The sequence below is a fragment of the Seriola lalandi genome, unplaced genomic scaffold (genome assembly GCF_002814215.2).
Source record: "Seriola lalandi dorsalis isolate HSWRI2012SDOR001 ecotype SW California unplaced genomic scaffold, Sedor1 jcf7180002054911, whole genome shotgun sequence".
NCBI lineage: Eukaryota > Metazoa > Chordata > Actinopteri > Carangiformes > Carangidae > Seriola > Seriola lalandi.
The window spans coordinates 438,222-452,846 of record NW_019525463.1 but is presented as its reverse complement, the minus strand read 5'-3'; the positions used below and the strand labels follow the sequence as shown (position 1 = coordinate 452,846).

The 14,625-nt window shown below is 41.2% G+C and overlaps 1 protein-coding gene across 1 annotated transcript; it reads right to left on the bottom strand.

Moving 5' to 3' along the window:
• Positions 1 to 70: 70 nt before the first annotated feature.
• On the bottom strand, positions 71 to 8,997 carry tmem62 (transmembrane protein 62). Its single transcript, XM_023430768.2, has 14 exons — positions 8,757 to 8,997; positions 8,397 to 8,601; positions 7,913 to 8,024; positions 7,608 to 7,745; positions 7,098 to 7,143; positions 6,466 to 6,607; positions 5,950 to 6,074; positions 5,719 to 5,841; positions 5,407 to 5,562; positions 4,663 to 4,822; positions 4,172 to 4,370; positions 3,863 to 3,958; positions 3,507 to 3,625; positions 71 to 2,739 (listed from the first exon to the last, which is right to left on the bottom strand). Exons 1-14 carry the CDS (start codon positions 8,792 to 8,794, stop codon positions 2,419 to 2,421), a joined length of 1,980 nt encoding a protein of 659 aa, XP_023286536.1. The 5' UTR covers positions 8,795 to 8,997; the 3' UTR covers positions 71 to 2,418.
• Between the last annotated feature and the right edge of the window lie 5,628 nt (positions 8,998 to 14,625).

Below are 14,625 nucleotides of genomic sequence, written 5' to 3'. Positions count from 1 at the left end.
TTTTGTTTACTTTTTTTGTTCACGCCTGTGTGAAATTATGTAACAATGACCTGAAGACAAACACAAAGTATATGATTTACTGTAATGAACATTTTTATTCCACAGCACTATAAACCATTAATAAAATAAAATTGTGGTTGGCTCTAAGATCAGTTGTCACAAGAAAAATATGTGGCAGGTGTAAAATCATCATCCTAATTCATATACTTAAGTATGTGAACAGAGGAGGGGATGCAGAATAAGTCAAGTGAACACCAGTACATCACTTACAGTATATTCCTTCTCGGAGACGCAACGGTGGTGGGGACGATGTTTTCTTGTGAACGGTCAGTTTGATGTACAGTACAGAATAATCACAACCACATTTATAAACCATAATCAGCGAGTGTGGATAAACTATGGAACTTTAGGTGATTTAAAAAAAAAAAAAAAAAAAATTAGTACCATGCATAACTTGGGAGGCGGTCACCCAACCCAGTCATCAACCATTATCCTCTAAATCCATTCAATACTGCCTCCTTGTGGACAAACAACAAAGCTTGTGAGAGGTGCTGAGCACTGTGAAGGAAGACCTCTCCACAAACAGAAATCCATAAAATGAAAACACCAGTCTTTCTGCTGGAATTATACACTTGGTAGTGCAAATGATAAAGACTTGTCTACACAGAGAGGAAAGACGTTATTAAACCATTGTCAGCCTGAGTGCACATAATTTCATTTTCCCAGTGTCTGGCAGGTGTTCTAATATTAAACTGCATGCCTTATAACAGCACTGAGCAATTATTCTGCACTCACACTGGTATGGTTTGAAAAAAAAAGAAAAAAAAACACGTGGATCCAACGCTGCTGGAACATTGCTTCTATTAAAAGACTTGATAAATGTGGTCTTCACCCTATATATGTTCTTTTTTAGATCAGTTTGTTCTCGTGGAATCCAGGCACCTGCTACTACTGGCTGGAAAGGATTAAATTTAGAGTGCAACAGACACACTTTACTGCTTTCACACACATTCACAAAAAAAGGGATTCACATTCTGAACAATATAGACAAACACGTTTTCACGCGAGTGAAAGGCTGTCAGGTTAGCTCCCAATGCAGGGAATGCCCTTATATCTTCCTAACCACACTCACCATGGGGGGGGGGGGGGGGGGGGGGTTAAAGAATTTCCTTTCCAGTGCAGTTTTATAACAAGGGAAAAATTAAGAAATCACACAATACAATCAGAATGAATAAATAAAAACAGCTTAGTACCGATTCATCTCATTTCATCACATCTATAACACATTCATTTTGGTTTTTTTTTGGTTTTTTTTTAGCCACCACACAACTGGAATTTTTAAACATGGTTTTTGAGTTCACTGAGCTACTATGGAGTATAAAAACATTGTCCTGAAATACTACTGGGACCAGCCTATTGTTCAAGTGCTCACATTCCTGAGAAACAAACAGCTGCTTTCTGTAGTCACGTTTGAAGGAGCATGAAGAGTCAGGCCGGCTTCTTTGCGTTTTGGTGAAAAGTGGCATTGAAGTTTTTTGATATGAATATTCCAATGCGAATATTTAGAAGTTTTTAGTGGCAGTTGTGTGCAATGGAATTAATTTGATTTAAAAACACTTTCAATCATTATCTACTTGTACACAGCTCAACTACAGCACTTGATTGGTTTATAATTTCCTTCCTTTGATTTCCTGTGATTGTGTGTAGAACTTAAAAATATCTTTGTCTAGGTTGCATTACTTACAGTATGTCATCTCCACCAAAGTAACTACCACTCTGTCAGCCATGGGAAGTTAGGAAAAGCTTGCGGCGTATAAAATGAGGCGTACAGCTTTATTATCCACATGATTTGTCTGTCGGAAGGTAAACTCAAGGATCGGTTTGGCACATCCAGCCTTCATTAGTGAATGAAAATGGTTTTCAGAGGGAAGAATAAAAGATGAAATCTTTCTTATTCATCCTTTGGCAGTGGTGAAGTAGCATTCGGCCAAGGCAACACTTCCAGAAAAGTGCTAAAGCTCAAATAAATGAGTCAGCTTAAACCACAGCAGAATACAGCTCTTGTACAGTATACTGTCAACTGCAGCATACACTGGACTAGTCCTGTAATAGCTCCGACAGGCTATTTAATCCTTAATGTATCCAAGGTGTTTTTGTTTTTTTAACACTGTACACATTGCTATGAATATGGCCAGAAATGTGCTCACCGGTGCTTTACAATAACATGCATATTAAGTAAACAATACTATCTAGAAACAGGATAGTGTGTGATGTACTGTGAAGTGGCTGTGGAAGGAGCGAAACAAAGGAGGGAGCTTCTGTGCGGGGAAAATTGAGGCTTTCAGGGTGGATAGAGACAGCAAAATATATCTGTGAGTCAGGCTCAAGGGAAATCGTGGTGGTACAGTGCAATTACTGTCAAGAGGAGGAGACGCTCTTGCTGTTGTCACGAATATGAGGGGCAGGGCCTGTCCAGGCGCGGTACACCAATAGCAGACTGAGCCCTAATGCCCACGTGCGGACAGGAGACAGGAAAAAGGCCATGGGGCCGTAGGTCTCCAGGAGAAAGTAGCAGGAATGGGCCTGCCAGGTGAGCAGCAGCAGCATGAAGAGGTGAACCGCCAGAGTTCGCCAGCGGCAGCCCGGCCGCAGGAAGTGGGATCGGAAGGTGTTGCCGCGGCAACGGTGGTGGAGGCTCCAGCAGAGGTAAGAAGTGAGGGGCATGTTGAAGAACAGCAGCTGGAAATTAGTTCAGTTAAATGTGATTAGTGCAGTTGTCAGTCCTTAAAATAAGATGAGGCCTTGATAATAGCTGTGGGTGGCTTCACCGAAACATATTAATACAGCAGTGAAAACAGAATATAAGCGTATAGTTAAAACGGTTACAAGACATGTTAAGTATAAATTTATTAAAGGTAATGGGTTGAAGGCTCTTTGGCCTGTGATCCGTTAAAATAAAGAAATATCTACCTGTGACCCTTCATCACAGGCTGGAGGGACATGAGCTTAACCAAACGGTGATTTTTCTTTGTCAGTTTCATTTATTTCGAAGACTTTTTATTTTATTTTTGTTAAAGTATTGAGTATTTTTGTCCCAATTGTTTTCTTTGTTTTCCTTAATTATCTTGTGATCCCTGAGATTTATTTTAGGACCCCTTGGGGGGTTCTGACACCCAGGACAGGAACCACTGATTTAGGGTATAATTGTAGTGAAGTAAGACAGCACTAACAGATTCAGTGGAACCTGTTATGCCAAAAAAAAAAGTAATTAAAAATAGGATTTATCTGCCAAAAACAAAACAAAGAAAGCTAAAAATGCAGAATTTAGCAATCGAGAAAAAAAGATGAACACGAGGACACCTGAAGTTATAGGCTGTAGTTGAATATATGACTCACAATTAGCATATTTGCATACAAGCAGACATCACTGATATGTAGAGCAGTTTAGGGCTGCAACATCTAACATCTAACATTTTTTGTCATTAGTAAGTGAGTAATTTTCTTACTTGAACAACTCCAACAACATAAGTGAGACTGCCCTCCAGGAAGTGACCATCTATGAAAACCCCAAAGGCAAAGCAGGCACCGCTATGGCCATCTATCAATTCTCCTATAAACCACGGACCTGTAGGCAGAGATGGGAAAACAGTACAGGCGATTATGACTATGGACTATACAAGAACATGCACAGGATTACAGGTAAATCCAGCATCTTTACATAGACAAGTTATTTTTTACATTCTTTTTAGTTTATAGAATCATATTATTTAGTGATTAGTCTTTAATTCACAGATATTGCACAGATTTGTTATTGTTATACTACTTTGAAAATAGAGGCATTTTTAGAAAGAAGTTGACCCACCTAAGGCTGTACACAGGTTGAACAGTAGCAGAGAGTAGTAGAAAGTGTCCATTTTACTGACGAGATGGAGCGACATACACGCTTGAGATGTCAATCCTGTAGATGATAAAAAAATTAAAAAATGTTTAAATGTAGGATGCAAATGATAATAAATCAACATGTAGTCGGCGCAGGTTTATTGTCAGCCTTGCTTCTGTCCACAGACAGCTCTGCAGACTGTAAAATCAATGCAACTGCTCTTCAGTCGCCTGAAATTCAAATGAAATTATGATGATGTAGCTATTTGCAGGGTGTTCAGTGACAGCTCACCTCTGCCAGAGGGAACACGCAGGAACCTAAAGGCCAGCAGCACACCAACATTCAGCAGCATCATGAATATGAAGGCCACTCGACCCAGGATGTAGTGGTCTGTGAGGAGGATGAAGGACTGCACAAAACCAAAGCTGGGAGTCAGGTCATCCTCCAGAGTGAAGTGCTGCTCCCGCACTGTCGACCGGCCTGCTGAGTCCTGACTCACAGGACACGCACAAAAAGATAAGGAAGACACAGATTTTTCAATCCATATATTTATAAATATATATCTATTCTACAAATATAGGTCAGACACATTGAAATCTGCACCAAGACATCAATATTAAGTAGTGTTTCAAAGACATGGTGTCCAGACAGCAGATCTAACAAAGCTTCTACTGAATCATATTTCAACTCAGGCAAACAAACTTAATCAAGACCTATAAAATATTTATGAGTCTCAAAACACTTTTCACTTTAAGTGGAAGATAAGTGAATCCTGTACTGACCTCCACTTTAACTCTGATAGTGTGCAGTCCAGTGAGGTAGAGAGATGGATCCCATAGCAGAACGTACAGAGGACCTCCAGCAGAGTGGCCTTTCCCCAGAGGTTCCCCATCGACGCTCACATGCACTGCTGTGATTTGAGCCTCTGAGAAGGCCAAGATCCTGTTGAGAACCAAGAAAATTAATGTTTTATTATTGAAAATTAGATAAAGGTCATGTCAGCAAGCTTTCCCAGTGAAAAAACTAAATTTGGAATTAACTTCCAGGGTGGCCAACTTCTGCCAAGGTTGCACAGTCCACAATTATTCTTTTAAATAATCAAAAATTTAAATACAGATTTTCATTATAACAAATGAAATAACAGACACGTATCCTCAGTATTTTGATTAAAGTAAGTGTTCTAATTCATATTAAATGACCAAGATGTTTATAGAAGTCATTTAAAAGATTCCTAGATCCAGATCTAAATAACTAAAACTGACTAACCTGTGACCTAACTTTCTACCAAATGACATGGAAATCTGTTACCACGTTTTGTGATGTGCAGCACTGCTACTTGCAATCAAACATATAACAAAATCAGGTGTGAGTAACATTAAAGGCTGGGTATATTATCAGGGACAAATAATCTGTAAAAATATCTGTACATGACATGAGAGAAACCAAATGTTGTAGAACCACGTATAGCAGAGTCAGTGAAGGATTTATGGCTCTAGTAACAGTCAGCACACACACAGAGCAGAGACCTGATGTGTGTCGATCTCCGTATCCGACCCAGCGGCTCCACTCCTGGATGCAGGTACTGTGCGTCCTTGGGGTTGGTGATGAGCACTGCAGGCCACTGCTCAAACCTCAGGTCAGAGAAGCTCAGCAGGTCATGATCAAAGGCCAGAACCCTGTACCTGGAGGCAAGTGTGAGAAGAATGTGCTGAACACCTGTGTATATTTCTATATGTGGAGAAAGGAAATAAAAAGCAAGCAATGACAAGCAAAAGAGTGAGGGGGAAAATAAAAACCATACAGTTAGAAATATTTTGTGATCATGACGTATTGCATACCTGCGGTTATCCATCCAGTCACCAAGCTCCAGCTCCAGGGTGCCTTGGGGGTGTCTGCTGTGGAGGACAGGCATCAAGCCGCCCAGTGTGTGCAGGTGGCCACAGAGATAGGCAACTGCAGATCTAATCACAAGATGAAATTTAGAAGTTAGAGCAGGCTGTTGAATGCTTGTGCAATAACTGGGTGGATCCATTTTCTAAGAACTGGTTTATAGTCGAGGTTTATCTTACCTCATCATGTCTCGAACCCCAGGAGAAGGGGAGACAACAGTTGAGGTTGTGTAGTGGCCAAACCAGATGGACTGGTTGCTTTTCAGACTCTCAACTCTGAACGTGTCCAGCAAGTCCATTTGAGTCTGTCATATATTGCAAAAAGCCATATATTAATCATGTGTTCCATTAGATTTCACATCTATTGTGTGCAGATCCTTTTTTTTCAGGAAATTCACATTTACAGCACTGGTGACTATTTAATACTGTCAAGTATGAGTATACTGTATGTTGTAGCATTGAAACTGTCAGTTGTATGTGTTAGTACAACCTTGTATTTGCTTATTTCTAAGATTTTTTCAATTATTTCAACCACCTGCTTTTTCAGTGGTCACGTTTCTTTGCAGGTGAAGGTGCCATTAAATCATTCAATGTTTAATAAATTCAACTGTATGAAAGAACCAGTGTTTGCTGTATTTATTTTGTCATTCAGTGAATGTTTACGTTCTGTGAAGAGACGGTGTTAGACAGACATACCTGGTTGAGAATACCAAAGAAATTGTACGGTCTCTTGGGGCCTGGAGTCAGCGTGGCATCCGCGCAGACAAAGGAGTAATTGCCAAAGGGAGTTTTGTGAACATAGTGGAAGGAGCCTACTTTCTGATTAGCCGAGTATTTCCTAGAGAAAATTGAGAAAAGCCAACGTGAGCAACCAGATACTGCACAGTAGACTGGGATGGAGCCAGCAGCTCCGATCCTAGTACAGCCCTGAGATAATTTAATGCATATTGAATAAATCAATTAGGCTCACGTAGGAGACAGACTTTGTCTCGCAGAGGATGACCACATCATTAAGAATATAAGGGAGACAAAAGATCAATCAGCATTGACAGAGGCAGCAACGCCACATAAAACATAATTTGTTTGAAAAGACAAGGAAGTCGGTCTGTTCATGTAGATTCTGCTTCTATTTTGGTCTTTGGGAAGCTCAGACAGCTTGGGATATTGTCAATAAATAGGTCTGCTACTACTCATGTTTCAGAGCCATTTAAGTCCTAATATACTCTGAATGACTTCACACTCAGCTTGCTACTATAAGATATGCAGGGGTTAGCTCTGACTTTATCTAAATCAGGCATTTACTGTGGTACTGACTTTTTCATACTGACCGGTAATAATTGTTGACACTGTCCAATGACATTATGTTGAAGGCATCTGTCAGAAGAAATGAAACAATGGTGAGATTGAGGGGCATATGAGCTTACAAAAGATCACAACGACCAGAATGTGTAATGAGGATGATGCATATTTAATCGAGGCATCAGATTTCTTCATGATACAGGAAGATATCGAACCAAATCTGTTATCATAGAATCCAAGGACTGATAAAGACAGGACACACATCAACAACTGCAATCAATAACAGCAGAATAGTTGTCAGAGAAACTGCAGGTCCAATAACTAGCTTTCTTTTTTTGACAGTTACAAAGTAAAGATATCTTGTTTCACATCTAATAGCTCCCAATCCAATAACAGAGAAGAAAGCAGTGGAGAGGGTGGGGTGGGAAGACTTCCTGTGAGATGCTGAAATGCACCACAGTTAATGAATTCTTCAGAAAATCTCAATAGTGGTGACTTATGAGAGGACGATAAAATAACAAAGTGCTGCGGTTAATCACCATGATTCCCACGGATGTCTATCCACCGAGTGCGCTCCATCACGCGGGACCTCTTCAGTATGTTGTGGTAGGCCTGCCACTCCACCTCATGCTGGAGGGAACCCACCTTACTCTCTGTTTTAGCATCTGTCAGGTCCCCTGTGGAGCAGAGAGGGAAAGCGTGAGACACATGGAATGAAGTGCATGAGGCACTTTAGTTGATTTCTGGACTACATAGACACGAGAGCCACACCCGATGAGTCTGCTTACAAAACAAAGACTTTCCAAGCAACTTAAACTAGTTGAAGGTGCAGGGATTGCTGTACCTGTTGCAAGCACTAGAGCTGGCTTGATCACTTCAATGGTGTCTGTGCAGAACTTTTCAAAATCAGGAATGCGTCTTGGGTCATGAAATCGGCTTATGTGAATGTCAGACACCTTGAAAATTGGGGATAAAGAAAAGATTAAAACTGGTCTTACACCTGGATTGTGTTTAACCTATTTCTAACACAGCAGTGTGTGAGAGCTCTAAAACACAAAAGGGGAAAAGTCTGACTGCAACTTACTGTGTTGCTGAACCACCTTTTTAAGTGACAATGACACACTTCTGTGGTCAGTGACCCCTTTCAGTCAATCATTCAGAGAGTTCAACCACCATGGCTTGCTCTCTATAACAACACTGCAAAGCCAAATGTTCTACCTATGTTATATGCAACATATACAATTTAGTTTAAACAACATTATTTCGCTTTTGGTAAACGGCTTGAAAGACCAAACAAAGCTAGCTAGCAGGTCAGAATAACAGCCCACCTGTAAAAACCAAAATATATTGTTCAACTCGCCGCCGGGAAATGGTGGTGAACTCCCCTTAGACACATCTCCATCACCGGCATTCGGGTGCCGAACACTCCGCTTCGGGTGCCAAGCCGTGTCATAGCTGTCCAACACCCAGGAGGTGATGCACGCCAGGGCCAGTCCGAGGATAACCAGTGCACCAAACAGCTTCAGCATCCTCCTGTAGTGGCGAGAGAGGGGGCTAGCTGCCGCCGTCTGTCCCGGACAGAAAATAGCTAGCTACTGGTGGAAATAGCTAAGGACACGAATCACACTAACATTGACTACACAGAGGGTGGACAATTTGACTACATGGCTAAGAGCTACGACTCAGACCGTTTCTGTCGCTGCCATCGCGGCCACTGGAGATGCATTGAGGTGCGGGGTTCATTCACGGGTTCCGTACAGCTGCCTTCAGAGGCGGAGGAGGCAGCTCGGCGGGTTAGCTTCGTAGCTAGCTCCCTACCAGCTACCAACAGCACACTGACCGGTTGGAAGAGGAAACGTCAACGACGGATGAAAGGAGAGTGTGTGAAGAAAGAGCTCCCACTCTGACTTTGTTTTCGCAGCACCGCAGTCGACTGCAAACCTACTGCACCTCCCATCGCGAGACCTTTCGGGAATAACCCGGGATCAGAATCAGCTGCCAGAGACAGCTCAGAAAGTTGTTGTTAGAGAGCATCTCTGATCCAGCTAAAACTAATACAGCGTTCACAATACAACAGTAGTCATGCAACAAATCTTTCCTACATCGAAGTTATAATGTTCCGTTTTTGTTGAAACTATGTTAAAGAGGTGTTATTTCAACTATATGATAGTTTTGGAGGCTGCAATTTGTGCTGCACTATGTTGACAGGTGTTCCTATTATTTTGTCCACTCCAATCAAATCAATGAGGATAGGATAAACAACATTTCTCTGTATAATATAATACAGTTCGACAGCACCACAAATTGCAGCCTCCAGAACGACCATGAAGTAAAACACCTATTTAACATCGTTTAAACAAAAATTAACTTTATAATCTTCATGTCTTATTGTAGGACTGCTATATTTGACTGCATTAGATTTAGCTGGGTGGTATTGATAATCTGACAGTTGAGTTTATGTTTGCTCAGGCAAGGAATTTAACTTTGATTTTTAGTGGCTCTCAATGTCCTTACACAGTACACAGTATGTATAGTACAGGCATGGTGTCAATAATGAGTAGGCTACTACTTTTGATGCTTCTAATGTATTTTCTGCTAATATTTTACTTTAATATTAACTCTTACTTCTATTTACGTAAAAATTATGAATGCAGGGCTTTTACTTGTAATGGAGTCTTATTATAGTGGGGTATTTCCACAGCTTTATTTAAGTAAAAGGTCTAAATACTTCTTTCACCAATGACTGTTAATGGGAAAGTGGTGAGATAGTGGTAGTCCTATGCGTTACTAGTTTAGGACTTGTCCAACCGCATCCAAACTTAAACCTTAAATAAAACAGGCTTCACTTTAGCAACAACTGTTGCTGTTTTCATGACTGTTTTTGTGATAATTGCACATGGTGGCAGAAAAATTTTATTCTTGAGTACGTCATCTTTGGCTTAATGGCGCCTCACAGTGGTCTTTGCCAGAAGTGTCTTTATTTGCGGCTGCGTTCCAAACTAAACAGTTATATCCTCAAACACTGCACATGTGACTTTATCTTAATTTTATATTCAAAACATTTAGGATTTTTATTGTGCAACGTGTATATACTATAATATTCGACTAAATGTTACAGCTCATAAAACAATCACCAAACACTGATTTGTTGATTGTATGCACGATGTAGCCACTGTTGCCAGATTGGGCGGTTTTCCGCAAATTCATGCAGGTGCTCTAAAAAAAAAAAAAACATCAGGAAGTTTGTTATTATTCTAGTTGCCAAAAATTGCCGCAGCGACCAAGCCTGATTGCCACAATTTGTGTCAGAAATCGTCCATAATCAAATCTTTACAAACAGACACGATACACGTATTTTTTAGATTCAGTGTGACATATTCTGGATATCCCCTATGTCTTCCATAGAATAAACTTCCATAAATCCACATAGAAATCATGGAAAAAGACACCTCCTTTTAATTGTATTAACTGGCCTGAGAATCATCACGTTTTTAAGTTCTTTAATTAGTATTTCATTAATAGCTGTCAGTGCCTCCAATTGTAAATAGCTATCAGGGACTGCTAAGAGCGAATTCGGCGTAATAATAATTTTTCACGATATAAACAATTATAGGTTAAAAGGGGGAGGGGGTCAACAGCATAATTCGATGCCATTTAACGTTTAAATTATATATGATGGACAAGAAAAACTCTCCTAGATCAGAATGAGAAATCGGGCAACTTTTTGGATAGGGTCTTTGGATTGGTCCACTATTTGTCACTCAAATCTGGCTCACTTGTGTGCAGCGCGCGCCCACTGATAAGCCGCGAACGAGCTTTAAAGAACCTGGTGCGCGCGCCCGAGCTGTTGCGAGGGGCGATCGAATCGGGGACGCGCGCGCAGGAAGGCTGCTGATCATCACAGAGTCGTCACGTCACGGATCCGCAGCGACCGACAGAGATGCTGAGGTGACAGGCAGAAGGAGAAAAGGGACGATCACACTCAGACATATTCCCTCCCCCGTCCGCTTGTTTATTTCCAGTTACCGACAACGACCGCATCCGCCTCTTCCTATGGACTGTTCTCTCGCTATGGGATTCCGCTCCATGTCGTCCCCGCCGCCTCCAAACGTAGACGGTTTTTTCTAACCACACCCGGCTCTTCTTTAGGATCAAGCACTGGCAGCAAAGACCCGAGGTAAGATGTGTATAAGAGACAGACCTCCTCCACGCCAGGCAGGACGAGCTTGCGTGGCCTGTGGACGGTCAATGTGCGTGGACGCGCCTGAGTAAATCTGCTGTGGCAACCAACTCGCTATGCAACAGCTCTCCACAGCGAAGCCAGTCAGTTCACTGCAGGGAGGATAGGAGGGGGATACGTTTAATTTTTGCTGCAGTTTGCTGCCTGTCACATCCGATTGAAAACAACCTAACCCTGCAGAGGTATTTGTGTTTATCTTGTTCTATTTGTTTAAATTCTGTTTTGCACAAATCAAGGATATGAAAAACTGTTCATTGAAAGTAGTTGCTGCTCTTTAGATGAATGGCTTCAGTGGAGCTATTCTGCCACATAAACACACACTTCCAGGTGTCATCCTTTACTGTTTCTTCAGCCAGGATCAGTTGCATCCATGCTGTCATTTGAAAGGAACCAGACTGTGGAGGACCTCCCCATGCTGGCTCCTCTCCAGTTGCCAGACCAGACACTAATTTCGTCCAGCAGCAGCCCGACAAGTCTCCCTGTCTTGCTATTTAACCAGGCCTCTCTTGGATTAGACAGAAAATTAAGCAGATGTCAGATTTTCAGCAAAGTTATTCTCACTTGTGTTATTGCACTTGGCATGCATGCATAGATGGCTTTTTAGGTTCAGAGCTTATTTGCTTTTTTTTTTTTTTTACTGCCAAAGCGTCTCCAGGATTTAGCTTTAGGAGGAGGAGCGAGAGGAATCCTCTGTGGTGGGATCACATGTTGACATGACATTCATGATGCTTTATGTACAGTAGCTGTAAACTTGCAGCCTCCAGCAGACCAAAAGGCCAGAGGCGACGACAAGCTGCAGTCAGCAAACAAAAATGGCACTGCACCATTGTCGCCATGGAGATGCCAGGGTCAGGAAGCGTGTGTGATTCATGATGAGACAGGAGCTGGCTGTCATAGATTGGTTTAATATTTTTTTTTTTTTTTTTTTTTGCTCCATGTGGCTGTTTTTTTTTGTTTTGTCATTGATGGTGATTTACATGGAAGAATAAGAGGAGGAGGACGAGGAGGAGGAGGAGGAGGAGGAAGAGCAGCCTTGGCTCTCTGTGAGGTGTGAGATTAGTCACAGTGTGAGGCAGCCTTGCTTGTGCATAGGTGTGTTTGCTTAAATGCAATATGTGTATGAGCTTGTGTTTGAGTGCATGTGCATTGGAGAAGTGGCTTAAGCTTCTCATGCAGTGTGACTGCATATGATTGATATTCTGACCCACTCAGATTGTTTTTGGGGGGCTAGTAGATACCTCAGACGCTCCCAGACTCTTTAACCTAAAAGTATAGTTTAGGTTAAGTAGCATACCTTCCATTTTTCTGTGAGAAGCTAATGTTTTTCTCACATTCACACTCTTAAGCCGTGGAAGTTGAATGTGGCAAAGCAGCAGTTGTCTCTCCCCTGATGAATTTTGAGCAAATTACTAACTCGTCCTACTGTGCTCAGAAAGGAGGTCTCATGCATGATGGCTCAGATGTGACAGAAAAAGTGTTTTTTCCTGAGATCAACGGGTGACCTTGAAGTTCTGACACAGGACTCACAGCTGAGGTTATTTAATCACAGTGTTTGCTGTGAGTTGCTTATCCCTCGAGGTTAGAAGCTATTTGTACAGCATGTTTCTTCTGTGGTTTTCATGACATGTGCTGTGTTTTTTTGTTGTTGTTGGTTTTTTTTTAGCATAATATCAAGAATTCAGCAGATGTTTTCAAGAGGCAGCTCTGACTTGGCTTTGCAGACCTTCAGATACAACACATGAGGAAAAATATGATCCAGGTTTTAGTGCCTGACATTGACATAAGTTGTTGCCAGAAAGAGACATTTATAGATTCAGCTTTGGCCGCTATGGATTTATAGAGAGGTGTTGGCGCAAAGAGAGCTTGATTCAACTCAACTTCTGTTCCTCCTGTTTCCTTACACTTTGTGTCTCTGTCTTGAACTAAGCAGAAAACAAAAGGTACAGATGTGTAACTGTAACCAGGATTTTTAGCCATGTTAGCGTCGTCACTCTGGGTATGACAGTACTGTCCGTTCACCGCTTTGCTCCAGACTGAAACATCTATTCGATGGATTAATATATAGCTCAAAGCACCGCTACGCCTAAGTAGCCTAGCAGAGGTGCTAGCATGGCTGCACTCTCTTAGTCTTGTTCACTTTTAAACGCATAATGTTCAGTCGTGGTAGTTAGTGACATTTTTCTCTGTATCTATTATAATTCTTCACTGGTTATTTAAACACTTAATGCTCTCATGGTCCCATATGAAACGAATGATAATATCATTAATTCACTGTTCGTATATAGTATATATGTGTATCTTTTAGATAAAGTTACAAAGTGTTTTTCAAGGAAGGAAATAAAGGGTAAAAATGAGAAAACACTGAAAAATGTTTGTTACATTTTCCTGGAGCACAAGTTGATGTTTTTTCAGATACTCAGTTTCCTATTAAATATAACAAAGAAAAGCATCAAATTCACATCTGAGAGGCTGAACGCAGCAACTGTTTGGCAGTGTTGCTTCACAAATGACCGAGACCATAATCAAAATTGTTTTTTCATAAATTTTCTCAATTGTCTAATTGATTAATCAAATAATTGGTTCAGCTATAAACTATTTCAGGTTTCAGTGTACCTCTTATAATAATGTATTGGTTATATACAGTCCAATCTAAAACAAAATCCATATTAACATGTGATTCGGTCTATATACTGCACTTAAGCACAAAATTACTAAATGTTTCATAATTAAAGTAAATGTAATTAAAATAAATCTATGACAGTAATAGTAAGCTATGTCTTATGAAGAGATTTATTCTCCTGAAGCATCTCATGCAGTGGGGTCATCTGTGTGTTGGAGCAGTGCAGCTGCATCAAGGCCACCTTACTCCTGAGTCTTAACCCCGGGTCACATTTCATGCTCGTCGTTTCGCTGTTATCTAGTCTAACCACGCTTTGCCCTCTTCCATCTCCCAACCTCACCCTGGTACATGATGGGATTGATTGCCTCCTTGATGTCAGGATCATGCCCTGTAACCAAATAGTGTTTTGAAGGCTCGTTGCATAACCTAAGAGGCCAGCGCGCCGTGTGCAGAATGATGAAGCGAAGTCAGGTTTGCTCTGAGTGTTTGAAGCCAGACTAAAGGAAGTTACCAGCGTGTGCTCTCCTGAGAAATGCTTATCTATGACACGGATGTTGTATAATACATACAGGAGTGTAGATACAGCTTCTACAGAGGAATCTACAGTTGATCCTTGTTGTGCAGGCTGCCTGCTTTTTATCTTAAGGAAGCTTGTGGTTCATAGCAATAGTCTCTTTTCATCAAGGATTTCAACGTT

What these genes read in the sequence shown, in the direction of transcription:
- tmem62 (XM_023430768.2), bottom strand. Translation starts at nt 8,794, where the DNA reads ATGCATCTCCAGTGGCCGCGATGGCAGCGACAGAAACG. An exon ending in AGACATCCGTGGGAATCATG is followed by an intron (nt 7,144 to 7,607) that starts GTGATTAACCGC and finishes TTCTTCTGACAG; the next exon opens with ATGCCTTCAACATAATGTCA. An exon ending in CGGAGATCGACACACATCAG is followed by an intron (nt 4,823 to 5,406) that starts GTCTCTGCTCTG and finishes GGTTCTCAACAG; the next exon opens with GATCTTGGCCTTCTCAGAGG.